Below are 24,530 nucleotides of genomic sequence, written 5' to 3' on the forward strand. Positions count from 1 at the left end.
TTAGACTAAAACAACATGGTTTAGACTACAACAACATGATTTAAAGTACACCTTTTCTATCGGTTTAAACCACAATTCCATTAATCATTCACTAAACCCTAAACCTCAACTAAATCTTCTAATGAATAATGTGGAAATTGAGCAGGTTGAGGAGACTAAACATCTCAGAGGAACCCTGGATTGTAAACTGTCATAGTCAAAACATGCTGCTAAGATCTCTTCACAAGCCCCAAGTCCAGAACAGACTACGGGAGGCGCACAGTACTACATAGAGACATGACTACATGGAACTCTATTCCACAGTACTACATAGAGACATGACTACATGGAACTCTATTCCACAGTAATACATAGAGCCATGACTACATGGAACTCTATTCCACAGTACTACATAGAGCCATGACTACATGGAACTCTATTCCACAGTACTACATAGAGCCATGACTACATGGAACTCTATTCCACAGTACTACATAGAGTCATGACTACATGGAACTCTATTCCACAGTACTACATAGAGCCATGACTACATGGAACTCTATTCCACAGTACTACATAGAGCCATGACTACATGGAACTCTATTCCACAGTACTACATAGAGACATGACTACATGGAACTCTATTCCACAGTACTACATAGAGACATGACTACATGGAACTCTATTCCACAGTACTACATAGAGACATGACTACATGGAACTCTATTCCACAGTACTACATAGAGCCATGACTACATGGAACTCTATTCCACAGTACTACATAGAGCCATGACTACATGGAACTCTATTCCACAGTACTACATAGAGCCATGACTACATGGAACTCTATTCCACAGTACTACATAGAGACATGACTACATGGAGCTCTATTCCACAGTACTACATAGAGACATGACTACATGGAACTCTATTCCACAGTACTACATAGAGCCATGACTACATGGAACTCTATTCCACAGTACTACATAGAGCCATGACAACATGGAACTCTATTCCACAGTACTACATAGAGCCATGACTACATGGAACTCTATTCCACAGTACTACATAGAGACATGACTACATGGAACTCTATTCCACAGTACTACATAGAGCCATGACTACATGGAACTCAATTCCACAGTACTACATAGAGCCGTGATTACATGGAACTCTATGCCTTGGCTAATGGGGATCCATAATAAACCCCAGGAAGAGTAGCTGCTGCCTTGGCGGGAACTAATGGGGATCCCTAATAAACCCCAGGAAGAGTAGCTGCTGCATTGGCTAATGGGGATCCCTAATAAACCTCAGGAAGAGTAGCTGCTGCCTTGGCTTATGGGGATCCATAATAAACCCCAGGAATAGTAGCTGCTGCCTTGGCTAATGGGGATCCCTAACAAACCCCAGGAATAGTAGCTGCTGCCTTGGCTAATGGGGATCCCTAATAAACCTCAGGAAGAGTAGCTGCTGCCTTGGCTTATGGGGATCCCTAATAAACCCCAGGAACAGTAGCTGCTGCCTTGGCTAATGGGGATCCCTAATAAACCCCAGGAACAGTAGCTGCTGCCTTGGCTAATGGGGATCGCTAATAAACCCCAGGAATAGTAGCTGCTGCCTTGGCTAATGGGGATCCCTAATTAAAACACAGATACATTTCATTCAGCTACTGACTGCAACACCAAAGCGGTGTTACTTTGTCTAGTTGCTGATGTTCTAAGAATTCTGATGTTCTATGAGAATGTGTCTGTGACATCATAATATACTCATGATGACACTGTGTTCCTCTGTAATTACTTACCTGATGTTTAGTTTATTTATTTAAAATGATGGACTGTCCCTGTTTGGAAATGTATCATTGTTGTATTTGTATTTTCTTTCACCTTTATTTAACCAGGTAGGCAAGTTAAGAACAAGTTCTCATTTACAATTGCGACCTGGCCAAGATAAAGCAAAGCAGTTCGACACATTCAACGACACAGATTTACACATGGAGTAAAACAAACATACAGTCAATAATGATGTGAGCAAATGAGGTGAGATAAGGGAGGTAAAGGCAAAAAAAGGCCATGGTGGCAAAGTAAATACAATATAGCAAGTAAAACACTGGAATGGTAGATTTGCAGTGGAAGAATGTGCAAAGTAGAAATAAAAATAATGGGGTGCAAAGGAGCAAAATAAATAAATAAATACAGTAGGGGGAGAGGTAGTTCTTTGAGTTAAATTATAGATGTGCTATGTACAGGTGCAGTAATCTGTGAGCTGCTCTGACAGCTGGTGCTTAAAGCTAGTGAGGGAGATAAGTGTTTCCAGTTTCGGAGATTTTTGTAGTTTGTTCCAGTCATTGGCAGCAGAGAACTGGAAGAAGAGGCGGCCAAAGGAAGAATTGGTTTTGGGGGTGACCAGTGAGATACACCTGCTGGTTCTAAATTTCTTGAATGTGGCTTATTTAAGATGGTGAGGAAGGCTTTATTTTTATTTTTTATGATTATAGTATTAAAATAAATATATATATATTATAGTGTTATCGTTGTAAATAAAGTGTTAGTATCTATGTATCAAATCCAGACAGTAAAATAAGAATCTCTAGATGATATGTCCTTTACTGGTCCTTAATCCAGAACATTCTCCAAGGTGGAGCTTGGGCTCTCTCTAGTGTGAGTCTTATACTGCCCCTAACTGGCGAACTAGGAGTACTGCACCTTTGTTAACAGAGCCTTCATAACAGGAGCAATAGCACCATCTAGAGAATCATTTGGGAGACTAGTTCCAGCACACAGTAACCCTTTGAGAGAGAGAGAGAGAGAGAGAGAGAGAGACAGAGACAGAGAGACTGAGGAAACAGAGAGACTGAGGAGGCAGAGAGAGAGAGAGACTGAGGAGACAGAGAGAGAGAGAGAGAGAGAGAGAGAGAGAGAGAGAGAGAGAGAGAGAGAGAGAGGAGACAGAGAGACTGAGGAGACAGAGAGAGAGAGAGAGACTGAGGAGACAGAGAGACAGAGAGAGAGAGAGAGACTGAGGAGACAGAGAGAGACAGAGAGAGGGAGAGAGAGAGAGAGAGAGAGTGACAGAGAGAGAGAGAGAGGGAGAGAGAGAGAGAGACAGAGAGACAGAGAGACAGAGAGAGAGAGAGAGACTGAGGAGACAGAGAGAGACAGAGAAAGAGAAAGAGAGAGAGACTGAGGAGACAGAGAGGGGAAACCTACACTGCTGCCCCCACTAGAGAATTAGATCTAATCAAAGTGTAGCATCATTCACTAAACACAGCACTCCAGTGTCTGCACAGAGATGACAGCACATGATCAACGTCACTTTGAGAGGCAGTAGCATCCTACACACTTCCCTAAGTCAGAAGTGGGATGGTAGGGGGGGTAGAAACCACAATGCTGTACAGGCTGTACTATCCTTCACCATACCATCACAATCACTCACAATATGTGCTGGGGTACACTGTGCAGATAATGACAATTTCGTTTTAGTACGTAGGTCTGCTTTTATTGTCATAATTCTTGCCCTGGAGGCAGAACAGAGTGATTGAGGTTTAAAATCAGATAGTGGAGCTAGTGACCAGGAATGCCTCCAGAACAAGATTAAACCACTAACCTTTAATACTGTCAGCTCTGTGATCTTTCTCCTGACACGTTAGTGGTTTAAGGTTCGGAAACAAGACGCCGCTGTGAATGTGAAAATTCCATACTCACAGAAACATCACTGCTGTTGAGGGTGAACAACTCCTGTACCCCCAGGTGGATGGCCCCTGGTGAAAGATCAGGTAACAGATTCTGCTTCATGGTCTGACATCAACATAACTAATCCGCACTTGTTGATATGGGGTCTAATATGTTTTTTTCAAAATACCTACCACATAGAGAGGCATGGATGGTCGATTATAGATTTTCTTTTTACATACATTTTAACCGATGTCATTACCATCAATCAAAATGGGGCCAGTGCCTTTGGCGTAGGCTAGCGAATTGTCGCCACCATTTGGTTCAGTTTGGTATAGCCTTTCCAACAAGGACAAGGTTTCCCTCGGGTTTGTTAAAACCCTTAACTAGGACTTAAGTCCTTTCCTAGTTACATCAAAAACACACAAAATGACAAAGAAATTCTAAGACCAAGGACAGATTATAATGACTAAGATAAACCTACTTACTCCGTTAGTCCATTTCGAAGTTCCCCTTTCATCATCAATGTAAGACCGAAGCAAAAACACATCGAACACAACATGCCTAACTAGTCAAATATCACCTGGCATGAGAGGCAAGTCAATAATGGCAGAAAAGAAAAGAGGCCTCACGGTAGCCAAAGATGTAATATCTCATAATATACAGTACCAGTATACCTACTCAATTAAGTTTTTATTTTACTATATTTTCTACATTGTAGAATAATAGTGAAGACATAAACACCATGAAATGACACATATGGAATCATGTAGTAACCAAAAAAGTGTTAAACTAATCAAAATGTGTTTTATACTTGAGATTCTTCAAAGTAGCCACCCCCCCCCTTTGCCTCGATGACAGCTTTGCACACTCTTGGCATTCTCTTAACCAGATTCACCTGGAATGCTTTTCCAACAGTCTTGAAGGACTTCCCACATATGCTGAGCAGTGCCCACTCCTACTATTTTAAAGTCAACAGCCTTCTGTCCCTGCTCTGGATGGAACGGGCCATCTTCATCTGAAACGTGGGAGTGGGCAGATTTCCTCGTCCTTCTCGACCAGCCGAGATTTTGGGCAGCTCCGTGGTAATAAATGTGACCGTTCCTGGTACAAAAACAATGTCTTATCCCGGATCTCGAGTAAATTACATTACTAAGCTGCACCCGAATGTACTACGTCAGGACATGGAAAAAGATTCTATTGTAGTCCATGTGGGTTTAAATGACATTATGAAGGGCAACTCTGAACAGTTGAAACTGGATTTGGGTTGGCGCCCCCCCCCCCCCCCCCCCCCCCCCTTGGGCTGTGCCGTGGCGGAGATCTTTGTGGGCTATACTCGGCCTTGTCTCAGGATGGTAAGTTGGTGGTTGAAGATATCCCTCTAGTGTGGGGGCTGTGCTTTGGCAAAGTGGGTGGGGTTATATCCTTCCTGTTTGGCCCTGTCCGGGGGTGTCCTCTGATGGGGCCACAGTGTCTCCTGACCCCTCCTGTCTCAGCCTCCAGTATTTATGCTGCAGTAGTTTATGTGTCGGAGGGCTAGGGTCAGTTTGTTATATCTGGAGTACTTCTCCTGTCTTATTCGGTGTCCTGTGTGAATTTAAGTGTGCTCTCTCTAATTCTCTCTTTCTTTCTCTCTCTCGGAGGACCTGAGCCCTGGGACCATGCCTCAGGACTACCTGACATGATGACTCCTTGCTGTCCCCAGTCCACCTGGCCGTGCTGCTGCTCCAGTTTCAACTGTTCTGCCTTATTATTATTGGACCATGCTGGTCATTTATGAACATTTGAACATCTTGGCCATGTTCTGTTATAATCTCCACCCGGCACAGCCAGAAGAGGACTGGCCACCCCACATAGCCTGGTTCCTCTCTAGGTTCCTTCCTAGGTTTTGGCCTTTCTAGGGAGTTTTTCCTGGCCACCGTGCTTCTACACCTGCGTTGCTTGCTGTTTGGGGTTTTAGGCTGGGTTTCTGTACAGCACTTTGAGATATCAGCTGATGTACGAAGGGCTATATAAATAAATTGGATTTTGATTTGATTTTAAAGAGCTGATTGACTCTCTGCTAGACACTAATAAAAGAAAACATTATATCTGGCCCTGGGCCTTTTCTGAATCTACTGGGCACTAATAAAGACCCATTATATCTGGCCCTGGGCCCTCTCTGAATCTACTAGACACTAATAAAGACCCATTATATCTGGCCCTGGGCCCTCTCTGAATCTACTAGACACTAATAAAGACCCATTATATCTGGCCCTGGGCCCTCTCTGAATCTACTAGACACTAATAAAGACCCATTATATCTGGCCCTTGGCCCTCTCTGAAACGTGGCCTCTCTGAAACGTGGCCTTGAAGGATGTAGCATGATTCTTTCTCTTCACAACTGGCTACGTGATTATTGCAGCTCAATGAGTGTAACCTTTGTTGACAATTTCAATACATTTTGGAAACAAAACACGTTTTTATAAGGAGGATGGGATCCACCCAAAATCATTTGGGTCCCTGGATCCTTTCACAGCATTATAAGGCTGCGTTGAGACAATGACTTATCAATGACCCAAGCACAGCTCAACTAATACCTACCATTGTGACGCTGAGCTGTCATAATGCTTCAACAAATGTACATTATCCCAGGGGCGTAGGCAGACACAATGTAAGTAACCTAATTTATGTCCCTCTTACTGCCCTGAATGCCTCTGCTAAATCCTACAGCTATTGTATGCAGTAATCATGTGTCTATGAACCAGAGTTATACTGTTAGTACTGAGGTGGTGTGCCCTAGGAGGAAGTCTACTGTGTGCAACTCACCCTGCACTAACATAAATAACATCAGCATGTCTACTTCTGCTAAGATTCCCAGTAAAGCAATGAAAACAAGTAAGCATCTCATAAAAGTGCTCAAATTAGCCCACGTTAACACATATAGCTTAAGAAACAATGTTCATGAAATCAATAATTTGCTAGTAACAGATGACGTTCATATTCTGACTATCCCTGAAACTCACTTAGATAATACTTTTTGATTATACAGTGGTAGCAATACATGGTTATAACATCTACAGAAAAGACAGAAATTCCAAAGGTGGAGGTGTTGCTGTTTTATATTATGTTATATATACATATATATATAACATAATATAAAACATATATATATATAAGTTATATGTTAGACTGTAAACTCTCCTTCCAGACTCACATTAAGCATCTCCAATCCAAAATTAAATCTAGAATCGGCTTCCTATTTCATAACAAAGCATCCTTCACTCATGCTGCCAAACATACCCTCGTAAAACTGACCATCCTATTGATCCTCGACTTCGGCGATGTCATTTATAAAATAGCCTCCAACACTCTACTCAACAAATTGGATGCAGTCTATCACAGTGCCATCCGTTTTGTCACCAACGCCCCATATACTACCCACCACTGCGACCTGTATTATTTCCTTACCTCCCTAATCTTACCTCATTTGCACACACTGTATATAGACCTTTCTATTGTGTTATTGACCTTATGTTTGTTTATTCCATGTGTAACTCCGTGTTGTTGTTTGTGTCGCACTGCTTTGCTTCATCTTGGACAGGTCGCAGTTGTAAATGAGAACTTGTTCTCAACTAGCCTACCTGTTTAAATAAAGGTAAAATAAATAAAAATGTTAATAAAAAAAGCAGGAATTCCCCAGGGTAGCTGTCTAGGCCCCTTAGTTTTTTCAAGCTTTACTAACGACATGCCACTGTCTTTGAGTAAAGCCAGTGTGTCTATGTCGGCGGACACCCATGCATACCCCACAAGACATGCCACCAGAGGTCTCTTCACAGTCCCCAAGTCCAAAACTGACTATGGGAGGAGCACAGTACTACATAGAGCCATGACTACATGGAACTCTATTCCACATCAAGTAACTGAAGTAAGCAGTAAAATTTGACTTAAAAAACATATACAAATACACCTTACGGAACAGCGGGGACTGTGAAGTAACACAAACATAGGTGCAAACACATACATATACGCGCACTATACACATAAGTACACATGGATTTTGCTGAGTAGATATGTGGTAGTGGTGGAGTAGGGTCCTGAGGGCTCACAGGTGTGAAATAATGTATGTGATATCAACAGAGAATGTATTGTAATGTTTTTAAAATTGTATAACTGCCTTAATTTCTCTCACTAGGCAGTAGTGGGCCTTTATGGATCTCACTAGGCAGTAGTGGGCCTTTATGGATCTCACTAGGCAGTAGTGGGCCTTTATTGATCTCACTAGGCAGTAGTGGGCCTTTATGGATCTCACTAGGCAGTAGTGGGCCTTTATGGATCTCACTAGGCAGTAGGGGGCCTTTATGGATCTCACTAGGCAGTAGGGGGCCTTTATGGATCTCACTAGGCAGTAGTGGGCCTTTATGGATCTCACTAGGCAGTAGGGGGCCTTTATGGATCTCACTAGGCAGTAGGGGGCCTTTATGGATCTCACTAGGCAGTAGTGGGCCTTTATGGATCTCACTAGGCAGTAGGGGGCCTTTATGGATCTCACTAGGCAGTAGTGGGCCTTTATGGATCTCAAATTGGGCAGTCTGTTTACATTAGCCTCTACAGAATACATCACACTGTAACTAGTTATCATGGGTGGACCTAGGCTAGACTGTGGTAATGCGGTTCTCCCTCTCGTTTGGACTGTAGATATTTTGTGGACTGGCCATAATAATGGTCCAATGAAACAATGTGAAAAGTATCAGATAATTCCAGCAGCTGGCATAAGTGTCTTTTTACATTGTTTATCTCTTCCTACACTACTAGATCAAAAGTATGTGGACACCTGCTCATCGAACATCTCACTCCAAAATCATGGGGATTAATATGGAGTTGGTCCCTCCTTTGCTGCTATAACAGCCTCCACTCTTCTGGGAAGGATTTCCACTAGAAATGGGAACATTGCTGCAGGGACTTGCTTCCATTCAGCCACAAGAGCATAGGCGACTAGAGAGGTCGGGCACTGATGTTGGGTGATGTTGGGTGATTAGGCCTGGCTGGAAGTTGGCGTTCCAATTCAAGTTGGCGTTCCAATTCATCCCATGGGTGTTTCGATGGGGCTGAGGTCAGGGCTGTGTGCAGGCCAGTCGAGTTCTTCCACACTGACCTTGACAAACCATTTCTGTATGGACCTCAATTACTGCACTGGGCCTTGTCATGCTGAAACAGGAAAGGGCCTTCCCCATATTTTCCATGTTTTTTCCACAAAGTTGGAAGCACAGATTCATCTAGAATGTCACTGTAGCGTTAAGATTTCCCTTCCCTGGAACTAAGGGGCCTAGCCCGAACCATGAAAAACAGCCCCGGGCCCTTATTCCTCCTCCACCAAACTTTACAGTTGGCACTGTAGTGTTCTCCTGGCATCAACCAAACTCAGATGCATCCGTTGGACTGCCAGATGGCGAAGCGTGATTCATCGCTCCAGACAATGCATTACCACTGCTCTGGAGTCCAATGTCGGCGAGCTTTACACCACTCCAGCCGACGCTTGGCGTTACATATGGTGATCATAGGCTTGTGTGCGGCTGCTCGGCCATGGAAACCCATTTCATGAAGTTGCCAACGAACAGTTCTTGTGCTGACGTTGCTTCCAGAGGCAGTTTGAAACTCGGTAGTGAGTGTTGCAACCGAGGAAATACCATTTTTACCGTTACGCGCTTCAGCACTCAGCGCTTGTGTGGACTTCACGACCGAGTCGTTGTTTTTTTTTTGTTTTTTTTTTTATTATTTATTGAATATTCAAAACATACAGTCAATATACTTGCAGTGAAGCCGCTCAACAACTACATCATACCAGTCATCCAACAGATTCCCATTCAGAGCGACACACAGAAGCATCCAGGGTCAATGCCCTGCTCCAGGGCACGTTGACAGATCTCCCACCAGGCCAAAAAACGTGACCCGAACCCTCCAAGATCCCCCCCACAGTTCCCCAATAGCTGTCCCTCAACCATTCGAGACCCCTCCCACAGAACCCCCCCCCCCCCCCCCAGGAATCAAAATAAAATGAAAAATCGAATTAATTCCATTCCCCACCCCCAAGAAACCCCCAATGCACCAACAACCAAGAGAACTAAAGAGAAAAAAGGAAAAGACAGAAACAGCAAACAACAATGCAAACTAAAATATAATAATAATACATTTAAAACAAAGGACATCAAGAACAACTGAAATCATAACAGCAATGCCAACTGTATATGTTTGTGTGCATGTCTGGTACTATTACATGTATGTGTGTGTTCTTGCATGTGTTTATTTGAATGAGAGTGTGTGTATATGCATGTGTACAAACACCTGCACGGCCTCAGCCTCAGGCAAACCGGCATTAGATTGTGTCGAGGAACAGATTTGGGGAAGGGTACCAAAACATTTCTGCGGCATTGAAGGTCCCCAACAACACAGTGGCATCATTCTTAAATGGAAGAAGTTTGGAACCAGCAAAACTCTTCCTTGAGATGGCCGCCCGGCCAAACTGATCAATTTGGGGAGAAGGGCTTTGGTCAGGGAGGTGATCAAGAACGCGATGGTCACTCTGACGGAGCTCTAGCGTTCCTCTGTGGATATGGGAGAACCTTCCAGAAGGACAACCATCTCTACACCACTCCACCAATCAGGCCTTAATGGTAGAGTGGCAAGACGGAAGCCACTCCTCAGTAAAAGGCACATGAAATCCCGCTTGGAGTTTGCCAAAGGCCACCTAAAGGACTATCAGACCATGTGAAATAAGATTCTTTAGCCTGAATGCCAAGCATCACATCTGGAGGAAACCTGGCATCATCCCTACGGTGAAGCGTGGTGGTGGCAGCAGCATCGTGCTGTGGGGATGTTTTTCAGGGACTGGGAGACTAGTCAGGACCAGTGGTGACCTGTCATTCAGGGCAGGTGGGGCAGCTAGAAAGCTCAGTGCTTTCTGTCGTGGTCTGGTAGCCAGCTGAAAATATGTATCGTAGGGGTTGGTAATGTTCTCTAGTTGCGCCGTCATTGGTTCAGTGTTCTGTCACTCGTGGGGACTCTACGTCACCGAAAAATCTACGGGAAGAGCTTGAAAAATTCAAGACCCTTGGGCGCTGCCATAGAGTTTCATTAGAAGTGCCCATCCAAGAAGGCTCATGATCATTGGCCACAGATAAAAATGATGTTAAATCACGTTATACAGTGCCTTGCGAAAGTATTCGGCCCCCTTGAACTTTGCGACCTTTTGCCACATTTCAGGCTTCAAACATAAAGATATAAAACTGTATTTTTTTGTGAAGAATCAACAACAAGTGGGACACAATCATGAAGTGGAACGACATTTATTGGATATTTCAAACTTTTTTAACAAATCAAAAACTGAAAAATTGGGCGTGCAAAATTATTCAGCCCCTTTACTTTCAGTGCAGCAAACTCTCTCCAGAAGTTCAGTGAGGATCTCTGAATGATCCAATGTTGACCTAAATGACTAATGATGATAAATACAATCCACCTGTGTGTAATCAAGTCTCCGTATAAATGCACCTGCACTGTGATAGTCTCAGAGGTCCGTTAAAAGCGCAGAGAGCATCATGAGCTCGAGCTGTTTTGCAAGGAGGAATGGGAAAAAATTTCAGTCTCTCGATGTGCAAAACTGATAGAGACATACCCCAAGCGACTTACAGCTGTAATCGCAGCAAAAGGTGGCGCTACAAAGTATTAACTTAAGGGGGCTGAATAATTTTGCACGCCCAATTTTTCAGTTTTTGATTTGTTAAAAAAGTTTGAAATATCCAATAAATGTCGTTCCACTTCATGATTGTGTCCCACTTGTTGTTGATTCTTCACAAAAAAATACAGTTTTATATCTTTATGTTTGAAGCCGGAAATGCGGCAAAAGGTCGCAAAGTTCAAGGGGGCCGAATACTTTCGCAAGGCACTGTATCTACCGTAGCTTTGATTGGACTGATCATGTCAACATCATACTTTCAAAATCTTAGCTAGCAAGCGAGCAGTCATCATCATGAATCAAGTCAACAATCTACTGGCAAATGATTTTTAATCCTTGTCATCTGAAGAGAAATTATGAAGAGAAATTATAGATAAACGTATCAGTGCTCATCGGTCAATGGACATAAACATTACAGAACAAGTTGGAAATTGCAAATTCAACAATGAGTGGTTTGGAAGGAATCTGTGGCTAACTGCAAGCATTGCAAAGCAATCACTAGTCTGCTATTCAGTGGAGTGGGTGTGTGGTCCAAGTCTGGGTTAAAGGGTTTATTTTCCAAGTTTTAAAGGATAAACATTCAACATTGGCCATGCTGTCAATCCAGCATGACTTCTGCCGCGCTCAAACAACTGGAAACTAGGAACAGGGAAACCTCAGATTTCAGTGAGTTCAAGACAACTGGGAACTCTGAAAAAGAACAAACTCAGACTGTGAAAATACGTGTTGAACAGTCATTCAACTCGGAATTGCAATTCGAAAATGCTGGCCTCTCTCTAGAGCTCCGACTTGAAGATCACTGATGTCATCATGATTCGAACCTTGTTTTTTTTTCCAGATTCCCAGTTGTCTTGAAAGCACCATAAATCCAGAGAAAGACAGAATTTGATGACAAAGTTTAATGACAAAATTTGCCCACGAAGGATTTGCCGCACCACCTTCCTGTTCAAGTGAGCACGGCACAACAAGGTGAGTCCAAAAATGTCTTGTATGCTGCTGCATTAATGATGTATTATGCTTACTAAACTGTTAGTAGCCTCACCCTAATAATTTGGTCATTTTTCCACTCATTATTTAGCCTACTGTTCTGACTTGGTGGTGCACATGTAACCTATAGCCTGTTTTAGATAAATGTCATCATTTAATATTTTAAGAGCTTTCATTGTCTGCTTATATGCCTGCTTTATTTATCCCACAGTTCTGACTTGGTGTACAGGGAGAATACTGTAAGAACGGCCCATGTTCTGAATTCTGTCGCTGTACATTTCAAATAACTGTATTGACTACATCCGCTCGCTCATTAATGTCTTAATCGAAATTACTGATTGCCTGAGTCCAAAAATGTCTTGTATGCTGCTGCATTAATGATGTATTATGCTTACTAAACTGTTAGTAGCCTCACCCTAATAATTTGGTCATTTTTCCACTCATTATTTAGCCTACTGTTCTGACTTGGTGGTGCACATGTAACCTATAGCCTGTTTTAGATAAATGTCATCATTTAATATTTTAAGAGCTTTCATTGTCTGCTTATATGCCTGCTTTATTTATCCCACAGTTCTGACTTGGTGTACAGGGAGAATACTGTAAGAACGGCCCATGTTCTGAATTCTGTCGCTGTACATTTCAAATAACTGTATTGACTACATCCGCTCGCTCATTAATGTCTTAATCGAAATTACTGATTGCCTCTTATCCACTCATCATTCCCTTATGCCATAGTTTGTACATCTCAATTGCCAGTAGAAACCACATTTGTTTAAGCAAGTCAGCCGTATCAGCTATGTTTTTTTTAAAAAGGCAATAAATGAGGCTGAAAAAACTGTTGCCAGACAAGGCTCCGCTGATAGCCAGGTGTAGCAGTGGTAAGGTGTTGGGACTCTGCTGTTGGGACAGCTTTATGTAGGCACTAACAGTTTGTGGGCACCGTTTGTCACCGTTATAGTGCAATTAATGTATTGTTTAGTATTGTGTTGTGTAGCTTTTTTAAAAATGTATTTCACCTTTATTTGTGTTGCTTTGTGTTGTGTAGTGGATTTGCTGGCATGCATCAACAACAACAAAAATAATGTGTTTACCCCACCAAGATTTACATGCTAAAATTGCCACTGGTCAGGATCAAAGGAAAGATGAATGGAGCAAAGTACAGAGAGATCTTCATGAAAACCTGCTCCAGAGCGCTCAGGACCTCAGACTGGCTGTAATCGCTGCCAAAGGTGCTTCAACAAAAGTACTGAGTACAGGGTCTGAATACTTATGTAAATGTGATATATCTGTTTTCAAGGATGATCAATGGATACAGGTAGAACCTGAGCTCAATTTTGAGTCACAATTCCTTTGACCTCATGACTTGGGTTTTTGCTCTGACATGCATTGTCAACTGTGATACCTTATGTAGACAGGTGTGTGCCTTTCCAAATCATGTCCAAACAATTTAATTTACCACAGGTGGACTCCAATCAAGTTGTAGAAACATCTCAAGGATAATCAATGGAAACAGGATGCACCTGAGCTCAATTTCGAGCCTCATAGCAAAGGGTCTGAATACTTATTTAAATAAGGTATTTCAGTTTTTTTTTCTCTAAAAAAAATATTTTTGCTTTATCATTATGGGGTATCGTGTTTAGATTGATGAGTGTGGGGAAAAATAATAAATTATATTTATTTTAGAATAAGACTGTAACGTAACAAAATGTGGAAAATGTCAAGGGGTCTGAATACTTTCCAAATGCCAGTGGTGGGAAAAGTACCCAACTGTCAAACTGTAGTAAACGTAAAGACACATTAATGTGAAGTTACTCAAGTGAAAGTTACCCAGTAAAATACTACTTGTGAAAAAGTCTAGAAGTAGTTGGTTTTAAATATACTTAAGTATCAAAAGTAGAAGTAAAAAGTATAAATCATCTCAAATTCCTTATATTAAGCAAAGCAGACGACGTCATTTTCTTGTTTAAAAAAAATGTACGGATAGCCAGGGGCACACTCCAACACTCAGATATTATTACAGACAGCCAGGGGCACACTCCAACACTCAGACATTATTACAGACAGCCAGGGGCAGACTCCAACACTCACACATTATTACAGACAGCCAGGGGCACACTCCAACACTCAGACATTATTACAGACAGCCAGGGGCAGACTCCAACACTCACACATTATTACAGACAGCCAGGGGCACACTCCAACACTCAGACATTATTACAGACAGCCAGGGGCACACTCCAACACTCAGACATTATTACAGACAGCCAGGGGCACACTCCAACACTCAGACATTATTACAGACAGCCAGGGGTACACTCAAACACTCAGACATTATTACAGACAGCCAGGGGCACACTCCAACACTCAGACATTATTACAGACAGCCAGGGGTACACTCCAACACTCAGACATTATTACAGACAGCCAGGGGTACACTCCAACACTCAGACATTATTACAGACAGCCAGGGGCACACTCCAACACTCACACATTATTACAGACAGCCAGGGGCAGACTCCAACACTCACACATTATTACAGACAGCCAGGGGCACACTCCAACACTCACACATTATTACAGACAGCCAGGGGCACACTCCAACACTCAGACATTATTACAGACAGCCAGGGGCAGACTCCAACACTCAGACATTATTACAGACAGCCAGGGGCACACTCCAACACTCAGACATTATTACAGACAGCCAGGGGTACACTCCAACACTCAGACATTATTACAGACAGCCAGGGGTACACTCCAACACTCAGACATTATTACAGACAGCCAGGGGCAGACTCCAACACTCACACATTATTAAAGACAGCCAGGGGCACACTCCAACACTCAGACATTATTACAGACAGCCAGGGGCAGACTCCAACACTCACACATTATTACAGACAGCCAGGGGCACACTCCAACACTCACACATTATTACAGACAGCCAGGGGCACACTCCAACACTCACACATTATTACAGACAGCCAGGGGCACACTCCAACACTCAGACATTATTACAGACAGCCAGGGGCACACTCCAACACTCACACATTATTACAGACAGCCAGGGGTACACTCCAACACTCAGACATTATTACAGACAGCCAGGGGCACACTCCAACACTCACACATTATTACAGACAGCCAGGGGCAGACTCCAACACTCACACATTATTACAGACAGCCAGGGGCACACTCCAACACTCAGACATTATTACAGACAGCCAGGGGCACACTCCAACACTCACACATTATTACAGACAGCCAGGGGCAGACTCCAACACTCACACATTATTACAGACAGCCAGGGGCAGACTCCAACACTCAGACATTATTACAGACAGCCAGGGGTACACTCCAACACTCAGACATTATTACAGACAGCCAGGGGCACACTCCAACACACACATTATTACAGACAGCCAGGGGCAGACTCCAACACTCACACATTATTACAGACAGCCAGGGGCACACTCCAACACTCAGACATTATTACAGACAGCCAGGGGCACACTCCAACACTCAGACATTATTACAGACAGCCAGGGGCACACTCCAACACTCAGACATTATTACAGACAGCCAGGGGCAGACTCCAACACTCAGACATTATTACAGACAGCCAGGGGCACACTCCAACACTCAGACATTATTACAGACAGCCAGGGGCACACTCCAACACTCACACATTATTTACAAAAGATGCATTTGTGTTTAGTGAGACCATAGGCAGTAGGGATGGCCACGTGTGCTCTTGATAAGTGCGTCAATTTCACAATTTTCCTGTCCTGCTAAGCGTTCAAAATGTAACGAGTACTTTTGGGTTGTCAGGGGAAAATGTATGAAGTAAAAAGTACAATATTTTCTTTAGAAATGTAGTGAAGCAAAAGTAAAAGTTGTCAAAAATATAAATAGTAAAGTACAGACAACCCCCCAAAAAAACGACTTACTTTAAAGTATTTTTTACTTAAGTACTTTAAACCACTGCCAAATACACTGTACATGGCTCTTCATTCAGCACCACGGAGAGCGCCAATCCTGTGCCTTAAAACACAGCATTAAACCCCCAAATCCATCAAATATTGTGTTTATACGTGTAATAATACCAGAGCAGCAGTTCTATATTAGCTACTCTGGTTCCATGGCTTAGTCCCAAACGGCACCCTAATTCTCTATATATAGTGCACTGCGTTTGATCAGATCCTTACCGGCCCCAGGTCAAACGTAGTGCACTATGTAGGTAACAATGTACCATTTGGGACACATTAGTGATCCGGGCTAAACCCTGGGTGATGAGTCATAATGGTGATGATGTAACAGGGGGCTAGTTTGTCAGAACCCTGTTTTATCCAGATTCAAATTATCCTCATCCTGTGTTGTGGATGCCCCCCCCATTCAAATGATCCTCTTCCTGTGTTTTGGATGCCCCCCCCCCCAATCCTCATCCTGTGTTGTGGATGCCCCCCCCCCCCCCCCATTCAAATGATCCTCTTCCTGTGTTGTGGATGCCCTCCCCCCCCCCCCCCCCCCCCATCCTCTTCCTGTGTTGTGGATGCCGATGCCCCCCCCCCCCCCCCCCATCCTCTTCCTGTGTTGTGGATGGATGCCCCCCCCCCCATCCTCTTCCTGTGTTGTGGATGCCGATGCCCCCCCCCCCCCATCCTCTTCCTGTGTTGTGGATGGATGCCCCCCCCCCATCCTCTTCCTGTGTAGTGGATGCCCCCCCCCCCCCCCTAAAAGCTTGTGGATGAAAGATTTTACAGTGACAATCACTGACCCAATTGTGTATGTTTACCACATCACTATGTGCAAAACCAATATGGGTTTGTGTGGGCTACTGCACAAACGATATAGTATTGTCTCTGTTGTATTCATACATGGTGAAATGTAGGTATGTTTGTTACATGTGAAGGTACTTTCTTTTTGAAGATTAAAGTTGCAGTCATCCAAACACAATATGGCCACACAGGTGAATAAGTCGCTCCAGTAATAATGGCCAATGATGTCTGTTTCATTCTAGTAAATTGGTATGTGGGAAGGTGCCTGTTTCCTCGTGCACCAGCATACTTGAATGTCCTTCCTCATCTAATCTGACATCCTCCTGTGAGGCGTTCAGTCCTGCACGACAGGTAGTCTACCATCTTTAACTCAGTCATAGAGACCGAGTGACCGGGAGAGGCGCGCCGCGTGCACTAACCGGACCACTGAATCTGAGAGGCCATTTTCGCCCCGACCGAGCCGCGTGAGCATTTGAAATTTGTTTTGCGATTATTGTACAGCCTCCATTTCGACGCGCAAGCTGTCAAGCGCAGATCATGTGATTGCGAGGATGTGGGCTTGTCTTGTCGTCCGGATCTGTCCGTAACCTACAGACGGTACCAAAGCCAGAACGCGAGGTTGTGGGATTGATGCAGCAGTGTTTGGACGGCTAGTCACGAATGTAGGGCTACACATCTCTTTGAAATTAATTGCTTGGATAGAATGTAACAGGCTATATTTAAACACCTCATGGGGCAGACAGATGCAATGTTGTTATAGGTTGAGAGAACTGAACATCGTCAGCGTTGACAAGCACACTGTCCGCTTCATCTGGTGCGGTTATTGAATCGTGTCTCTCCTCTTTTCACTCCTCCTCTCTTCCTCTTCTCCTCTCCTTTCTTTCAGCATCACTGACAGAGGCTGCTGATGCTGCCGTAGCTCGTGAAAATATTATCCTTAGCAAAATACCGGGACAGGGCTGTGTGTAATTTATCCCGGGCTAGATGCTGTGAATTATCTCGCAGGATTGTGATTTGGGTTTACGGGAGGGAATGCATCATAGACATTGTGTTTCGTTTGCTCCGGTTTGATTCTGTCGCTGTCGTCTACGTTGTTTAGGAAATTGGAGGCATAGCCTATTGCAGTCACTGCTGTTCTGTAAGCTATTGGTAGGCCAAAAAAATGTATATCGATTTAAATTTGATAATTTGTGAAATGTCATGTGTAATATCCGAATGACAATCTGATATTTGCTGTGTTTTTCAAGGAGGTATTCCGGGGACATACGCAAGTGACACGTGCCCAGAGAGCGATGTGTCTGACAGACCGGCATTCGTAGCCTACGAGAGAGGTGGGAGGGAATTATTTCTCACAGACACTAGTTCAGGAGTCGCCAAGTTCTCAGAGTTATCAGTTAGGCTAAATATAGGAGCGAGCTTGCAGATAAACGTTTTGACTATCCAGTGTATGCACCAGCATCGGGATGCGACGTCATGAGTTGAATATGCTGGCCAGATGTTGCCTTTGATGTGATTCATTCAATCTAGGCTAGGCCTACTGTTGGGTGCTTTTAACAGCAGAAATAACTACGGACTCCTGCATTTCTCAACTAATTAATTAGTCAGTTAATTATCCCTCCCGTTGCTTGTCTACCTAATTTAAATAAGCATATCTAGGCTACTTCATAATACCCGGACTGGGATACAACACAAACTGTGCTACAATGATTCCCGGATCGGCCGCGTCGATGCTCCCATCCATGTCGACGGATGACATTAAACTATACCAGCATAACTACGTCCGCAACTCCCGTGCCATCGGACTCCTGTGGGCCATTTTCACCATCCTGTTCGCCATCTTGAACGTGGTGATCTTCAGCCAGCCCTATTGGATCGGAGACGGCGTGGACACCCCTCAGGCCGGCTACTTCGGCCTCTTCCACTTCTGCACCGGGGACGGAATCCAGAGAGAGCTCGACTGCACAGGGACCTTCACAGAGTTCGCTCAGATCCCTTCCACCGCGTTCAAGGCCGCGTCGTTCTTCGTAGGAATGTCGATGATGTTGGTGATGGCTTGCATCGCTTCCTTCACTCTCTTCTTCCTGTTCTCCACCACCACCGTCTATAAGATCTGCGGCTGGATGCAGGGGGCCTCGGGTAAGTGATGACTGCCACTAGGACCTAGGCAGCTTGTTTTGAGTAATGTCTTGGAAGTAGGCCTAAACCTTCCCCACTGCATGGTTGGTGTATAGCCTTTTAGGTTAACTGTAGGACTACAAATGAACGGAATATGATCTATTACTTTTTACCTGGCCAGGTTAAGTGATCAAAAGTTAATACATATATTGTCATATTTCGTATTTGAGTTTTATTAGGGATTCCCATTAGCTGCTGCCAAGGTGTGCTGAAAGTCTGTCGTCAGTTCGTTTACTGTAAAATAGCATTGTATTTGGTCAAACTTTTTTTCCCCCAAAATATTACAAAGGTTTGGTAACAGGTTGATTGGTCGGGCTATTTGAGCCAGCAATGGGGACTTTACTATTCTTAGGTAGCGGAATGACTTTAGCTTCCCTCCAGGCCTGAGGGCACACACTTTCGTGTAGGCTTAAATTGAAGATCTGGCGAATAGGAGTGGCAATATATAATCCTCAGTAATTTTCCATCCAAGTTGTCAGACACCGTTGGCTAGTCATTGTTGATAGACGATCATTTTTTTCACCTCTTCCACACTCACTTTACGGAATTCAAAATTACAACGCTTGTCTTTCGTCATTTGGTCTGATATACTTAGATGTGTGGTGTCAATAATCAGTTTATTTTAGGGATCCTGAGTGGCACAGCGGTCTAAGACACTGATATCACAGAGCTAGAGGCGCGACTGCAGACCCGGGTTCGATCCCGGGCTGTATCGCAACCGGCCATGATCGGTAGTCTGATCACTAGGGCGGCGCCCAATTGGCCCAGAGTGTTGGGGTAGGCCGTCATTGTAAATCAGATGGATTTCTTAACGGACTTGCCTAGTTAAATAAAGACATCCAATAAAAAATAGTATCAGTGGTTGTTGCCGGCATGTCATGCCTAAGTTCGCCGGAAATCTGTAAAGTAGTTGGCAATATCAGAGGGTTTTGTGATGAATGAGCCATCTGATTCAAATGAATGATGGAGCTGAGTTTGCCTTTTTGCCCAAAACTTCATTTAAGGTGCTCCAAAGCTTTTTACTATCATTCTTTATGTCATTGATCTTTGTTTCATGGTGTGGTTTCTTCTTCCTCTTATTCAGATTAGTCACATGATTTCTCAATTTGCAGTACGTTTGCCAATCGGTTGTGCCGCCAGACTTATTTGCCATTCCTTTTGCCTCATCCCTCTCAACCATACCATTTTTCCATTTCTCATCAATCCTCAGGGGATTTAACAGTTTTTACAGTCATTTTCTTAATGGGTGCATGCTTATTAATAACTGGGATAAACAATTTCATAAATGTGTCAAGTGCAGGGTCTGGTTGCTCCTCATTACACACCACAGACCAACACATATTCTTTACATCATCAGCATAGGAATCACTACAGAACGTATTGTATGACCTTATTCACTATAATAGGCCCAGCCTTTGGAACTTTGGTTTAACTAGATATGGCTACTATATTGTGATCACTACATCCTATCAATTTGTATACTGGTTTAAAGCAAATGTCTGTGGTATTAGTAAAGATGGGATCGATACATGTTGATGATTTCATTCTTGTGCTGTTTGTAACTTCCCTGGTAGGTTGACTGATAACCTGAACCAGGTTGCAGGCATTGGTTACAGTTTGAAGCTTTTTCCTGAAAGCCAGTCAATATTTAAATCACCCAGAAAATATACCTCTGTTGATATAACATACATTATCAAGCATTTCACACGTTATCCAGATACTGTGTTAGCACTTGGTGGTCTATAGCAGCTTCCCACCAGAATGGGCTTTAGGTGAGGCAGATGAACCTGTAGCCATATTACTTCAACAGTATTTTAACATGAGATCGTCTCTAAGCTCTACAGTAATGTGGTTCTAAATATAAACAGCAACACCTCCACCTTTGGCATTTCTGTCTTTGCTGTAAACCTTGTATTGCTACTACTGTATAATCAAAAGTATTATCTAAATGAGTTTCAGAGATCAGTCAGAATATGAATGTCATCTGTTGCAAGCAAATTATTTAAATCACCCGGAAAAATATACCTACTTTTTAATATCAGTGTCTTAAATGCATGGTTCAAGTCAAGTGTTTGGTTTTAATTTTCCATGTTTCCCCTTGAAAGAAAGTGTTAGGAGTGCCCACTCCTGTCATAATCGGCAACGCTGGTTAGGAGCTGTCTAGTGTAATGCCAGCTGTAAGGTGGCAGACAGGTAGTGCTGAATGAATGGCCTTAAATAACAGTTGGTGCTGTCCATGGTGCTGAAATGACAGCTGTGTCACTTGCCTCCAGTCAATGGTGTTGAATGCATGGCCGTGCAGTTTGGCGCTGTCCACGGTGCTGAAATGACAGCTGTGTCACTTGCCTCCTGTCAATGGTGTTGAATGCATGGCCGTGCAGTTTGGCTCTGTCCACGGTGCTGAAATGACAGCTGTGTCACTTGCCTCCTGTCAATGGTGTTGAATGCATGGCCGAGCAGTTTGGTGCTGTCCACGGTGCTGAAATGACAGCTGTGTCACTTACCTCCTGTCAATGGTGTTGAATGCATGGCCGAGCAGTTTGGTGCTGTCCATTGGTGCTGAACCAATATGTTGCAATTCTGTTGTCGTGTCAGTTGACGCTGTCCGTGGTGCTGAAGAGACAGCAACGAAAGTATGGTATGTAAGTGAGGAGTTTGGAAAGTCATGTCAGCTGACGCTGTCTGTGGTGCTGAATTGGACTATTGGGGGGGGGGGGGGTCATGTTGTTGTCACAGGTGTATAAAGGTAAACCAGAACAAAAGAAGAAGATGTCTGGACATATCGCAGCATTATGAACATACAGTAGTGGGAGAGAAGAGAGAGAGAACTCTTCAGCTATATCTCAGGATCAGCTTTGTCTCTTGAAATAAAAAAATAAAAAATGGGTTTTGAACACTACACTTTTTTTCTCAGCTTTGTTCATTACGCAGCTATTTAGCCAGTAAAACTGACTCATTCTGATTGGCTCCACAGCGTGAACGCAATTACACAACCCCATGCCAGGCTTCCTTCCCTTCAATTGAACTCAATACTGGCAGGAGTCACCTGATTGAACATGAATACTAAATGGCTTACAGCGATCATTACCAGAACAGCCTTAGTACTTCCCACTGGCACAACAGTATAGCTACTTAAGCTATGTTCCAAATGGCAACTTGTTCCCTTTATAGTGCACTACTTTAGACCAGCAGCCCATGGGGCTCTATATAGGAATAAGGGTATGATTTGGGACTCACCCGTAGAGATGATTGTACACCATCAACATATCATTCCTTAGCATTGTAATGCTAATATGATACATTCTAAAAGTCGATTTTCTAGAACCCTCTATATCAGAGAAGATTCCATTCCTGGAATCTTCCATCTTCTCTTTCAAATCAATCTACACATGTAAACATTGCATCACAGACCGCAGCTGCTTCTATTTGGCCCTGTTCCTTTTCACACACACACACACACACACACACACACACACACACACACACACACACACACACACACACACACACACACACACACACACACACACACACACACACACACACACACACACACACACACACACACACACACGATGGTGAATGAGAGAACAGGCCTTTTCACCTCCATTACATTTAGCTCAAGGTTAAGTTGGGTTAGGTTGGGTCAGGTTAGGTTGGGTTAGGTAAGGTTAGATTGGGTCAGGTTAGGTTGGGTTAGGTTAGATTGGGTCAGGTTAGGTTGGGTCAGGTTGGGTTGGGTCAGGTTAGGTTGGGTTGGGTTAGGTTAGGTTAGGTTAGGTTAGGTTAGGTTAGATTGGGTCAGGTTAGGTTGGGTTAGGTTGGGTTGGGTTAGGTTAGGTTGGGTTGGGTTAGGTTGGGTTGGGTTGGGTTGGATTAGGTCAGGTTGGGTTGGGTTGGATTAGATTAGGTCAGGTTGGGTTGTGTTTGGTCAGGTTGGGTTGTGTTTGGTCAGGTTGGGTTGGGTTGGGTTAGATTAGGTCAGGTTGGGTTGGGTTAGATTAGGTCAGGTTGGGTTGGGTCAGGTTTGGTTAGATTAGGTCAGGTTTGGTTTGGTTTGGTTAGATTAGGTCAGGTTGGGTTAGGTTAGGTCAGGTTGGGTTGGGTTAGATTAGGTCAGGTTGGGTTGGGTTAGGTCAGGTTGGGTTGGGTTAGATTAGGTCAGGATTGGTTGGGTTAGGTTAGGTCAGGTTGGGTTGGGTTAGATTAGGTCAGGTTGGGTTGGGTTAGGTCAGGTTAGGTTGGGTTAGATTAGGTCAGGTTCGGTTAGATTAGATTAGGTCAGGTTGGGTTAGGTTAGGTCAGGTTGGGTTGGGTTGGGTTAGATTAGGTCAGGTGGGGTTGGGTTAGGTTAGGTCAGGTTGGGTTGGGTTAGAGTAGGTTGGGTTAGGTCAGGTTGGGTTGGGTTATATTAGGTTGGGTTATATTAGGTCAGGTTGGGTTAGATTAGGTCAGGTTAGGTTAGGTCGGGTTGGATTAGGTCAGGTCGGGTTAGATTAGGTCAGGTTGGGTTGGGTTAGATTAGGTCAGGTTTGGTTTGGTTCGGTTAGATTAGGTCAGGTTGGGTTAGATTAGGTCAGGTTTGGTTCGGTTAGATTAGATGAGGTCAGGTTGGGTTAGGTCAGGTTGGGTTGGATTAGGTCAGGTTGGGTTGGATTAGGTCAGGTTGGGTTGGGTTAGATTAGGTCAGGTAGGGTTGGGTTAGATTAGGTCAGGTTGGGTTAGGTCAGGTACGGTTAGATTAGGTCAGGTTTGGTTTGGTTAGATTAGGTCAGGTTGGGTTAGGTTAGGTCAGGTTGGGTTAGATTAGGTCAGGTTGGGCTAGGTCAGGTTGGGTTGGGTTAGATTAGGTCAGGATTGGTTGGGTTAGGTTAGGTCAGGTTGGGTTAGGTCAGGTTGGGTTGGGTTAGATTAGGTCAGGTTTGTTTGCTTTAGATTAGGTTGGGTCAGGTTTGGTTGTATTAGGTCAGGTTAGGTTGGGTTGGGTTAGGTTAGGTTGGGTTGGGTTAGGTTGGGTTGGGTTGGGTTGGATTAGGTCAGGTTGGGTTGGGTTGGATTAGATTAGGTCAGGTTGGGTTGTGTTTGGTCAGGTTGGGTTGTGTTTGGTCAGGTTGGGTTGGGTTGGGTTAGATTAGGTCAGGTTGGGTTGGGTTAGATTAGGTCAGGTTGGGTTGGGTCAGGTTTGGTTAGATTAGGTCAGGTTTGGTTTGGTTTGGTTAGATTAGGTCAGGTTGG

General features: G+C 43.8%; 1 protein-coding gene across 5 annotated transcripts in view; it reads left to right on the top strand.

Moving 5' to 3' along the window:
- The first annotated feature begins 17,497 nt into the window (after positions 1-17,497).
- LOC110500611 (LHFPL tetraspan subfamily member 3 protein) overlaps positions 17,498-24,530 on the top strand; it is a 67,617-nt gene continuing 60,584 nt past the window's right edge. The window contains exons 1-2 of one of the 5 annotated variants that reach the window (XM_036960168.1): positions 17,498-18,269; positions 18,368-19,256. In XM_036960168.1, the coding sequence (XP_036816063.1) occupies positions 18,824-19,256 (433 nt within the window). In that variant the 5' untranslated portion in view covers positions 17,498-18,269; positions 18,368-18,823. Of the gene's footprint in view, positions 19,257-24,530 lie in introns of all 5 variants that reach the window. The other 4 variants (XM_036960163.1, XM_036960170.1, XM_036960160.1 and 1 more) reach the window with 4 other exon arrangements.

Source organism: Oncorhynchus mykiss, chromosome 2, assembly GCF_013265735.2.
Source record: "Oncorhynchus mykiss isolate Arlee chromosome 2, USDA_OmykA_1.1, whole genome shotgun sequence".
Lineage (NCBI taxonomy): Eukaryota > Metazoa > Chordata > Actinopteri > Salmoniformes > Salmonidae > Oncorhynchus > Oncorhynchus mykiss.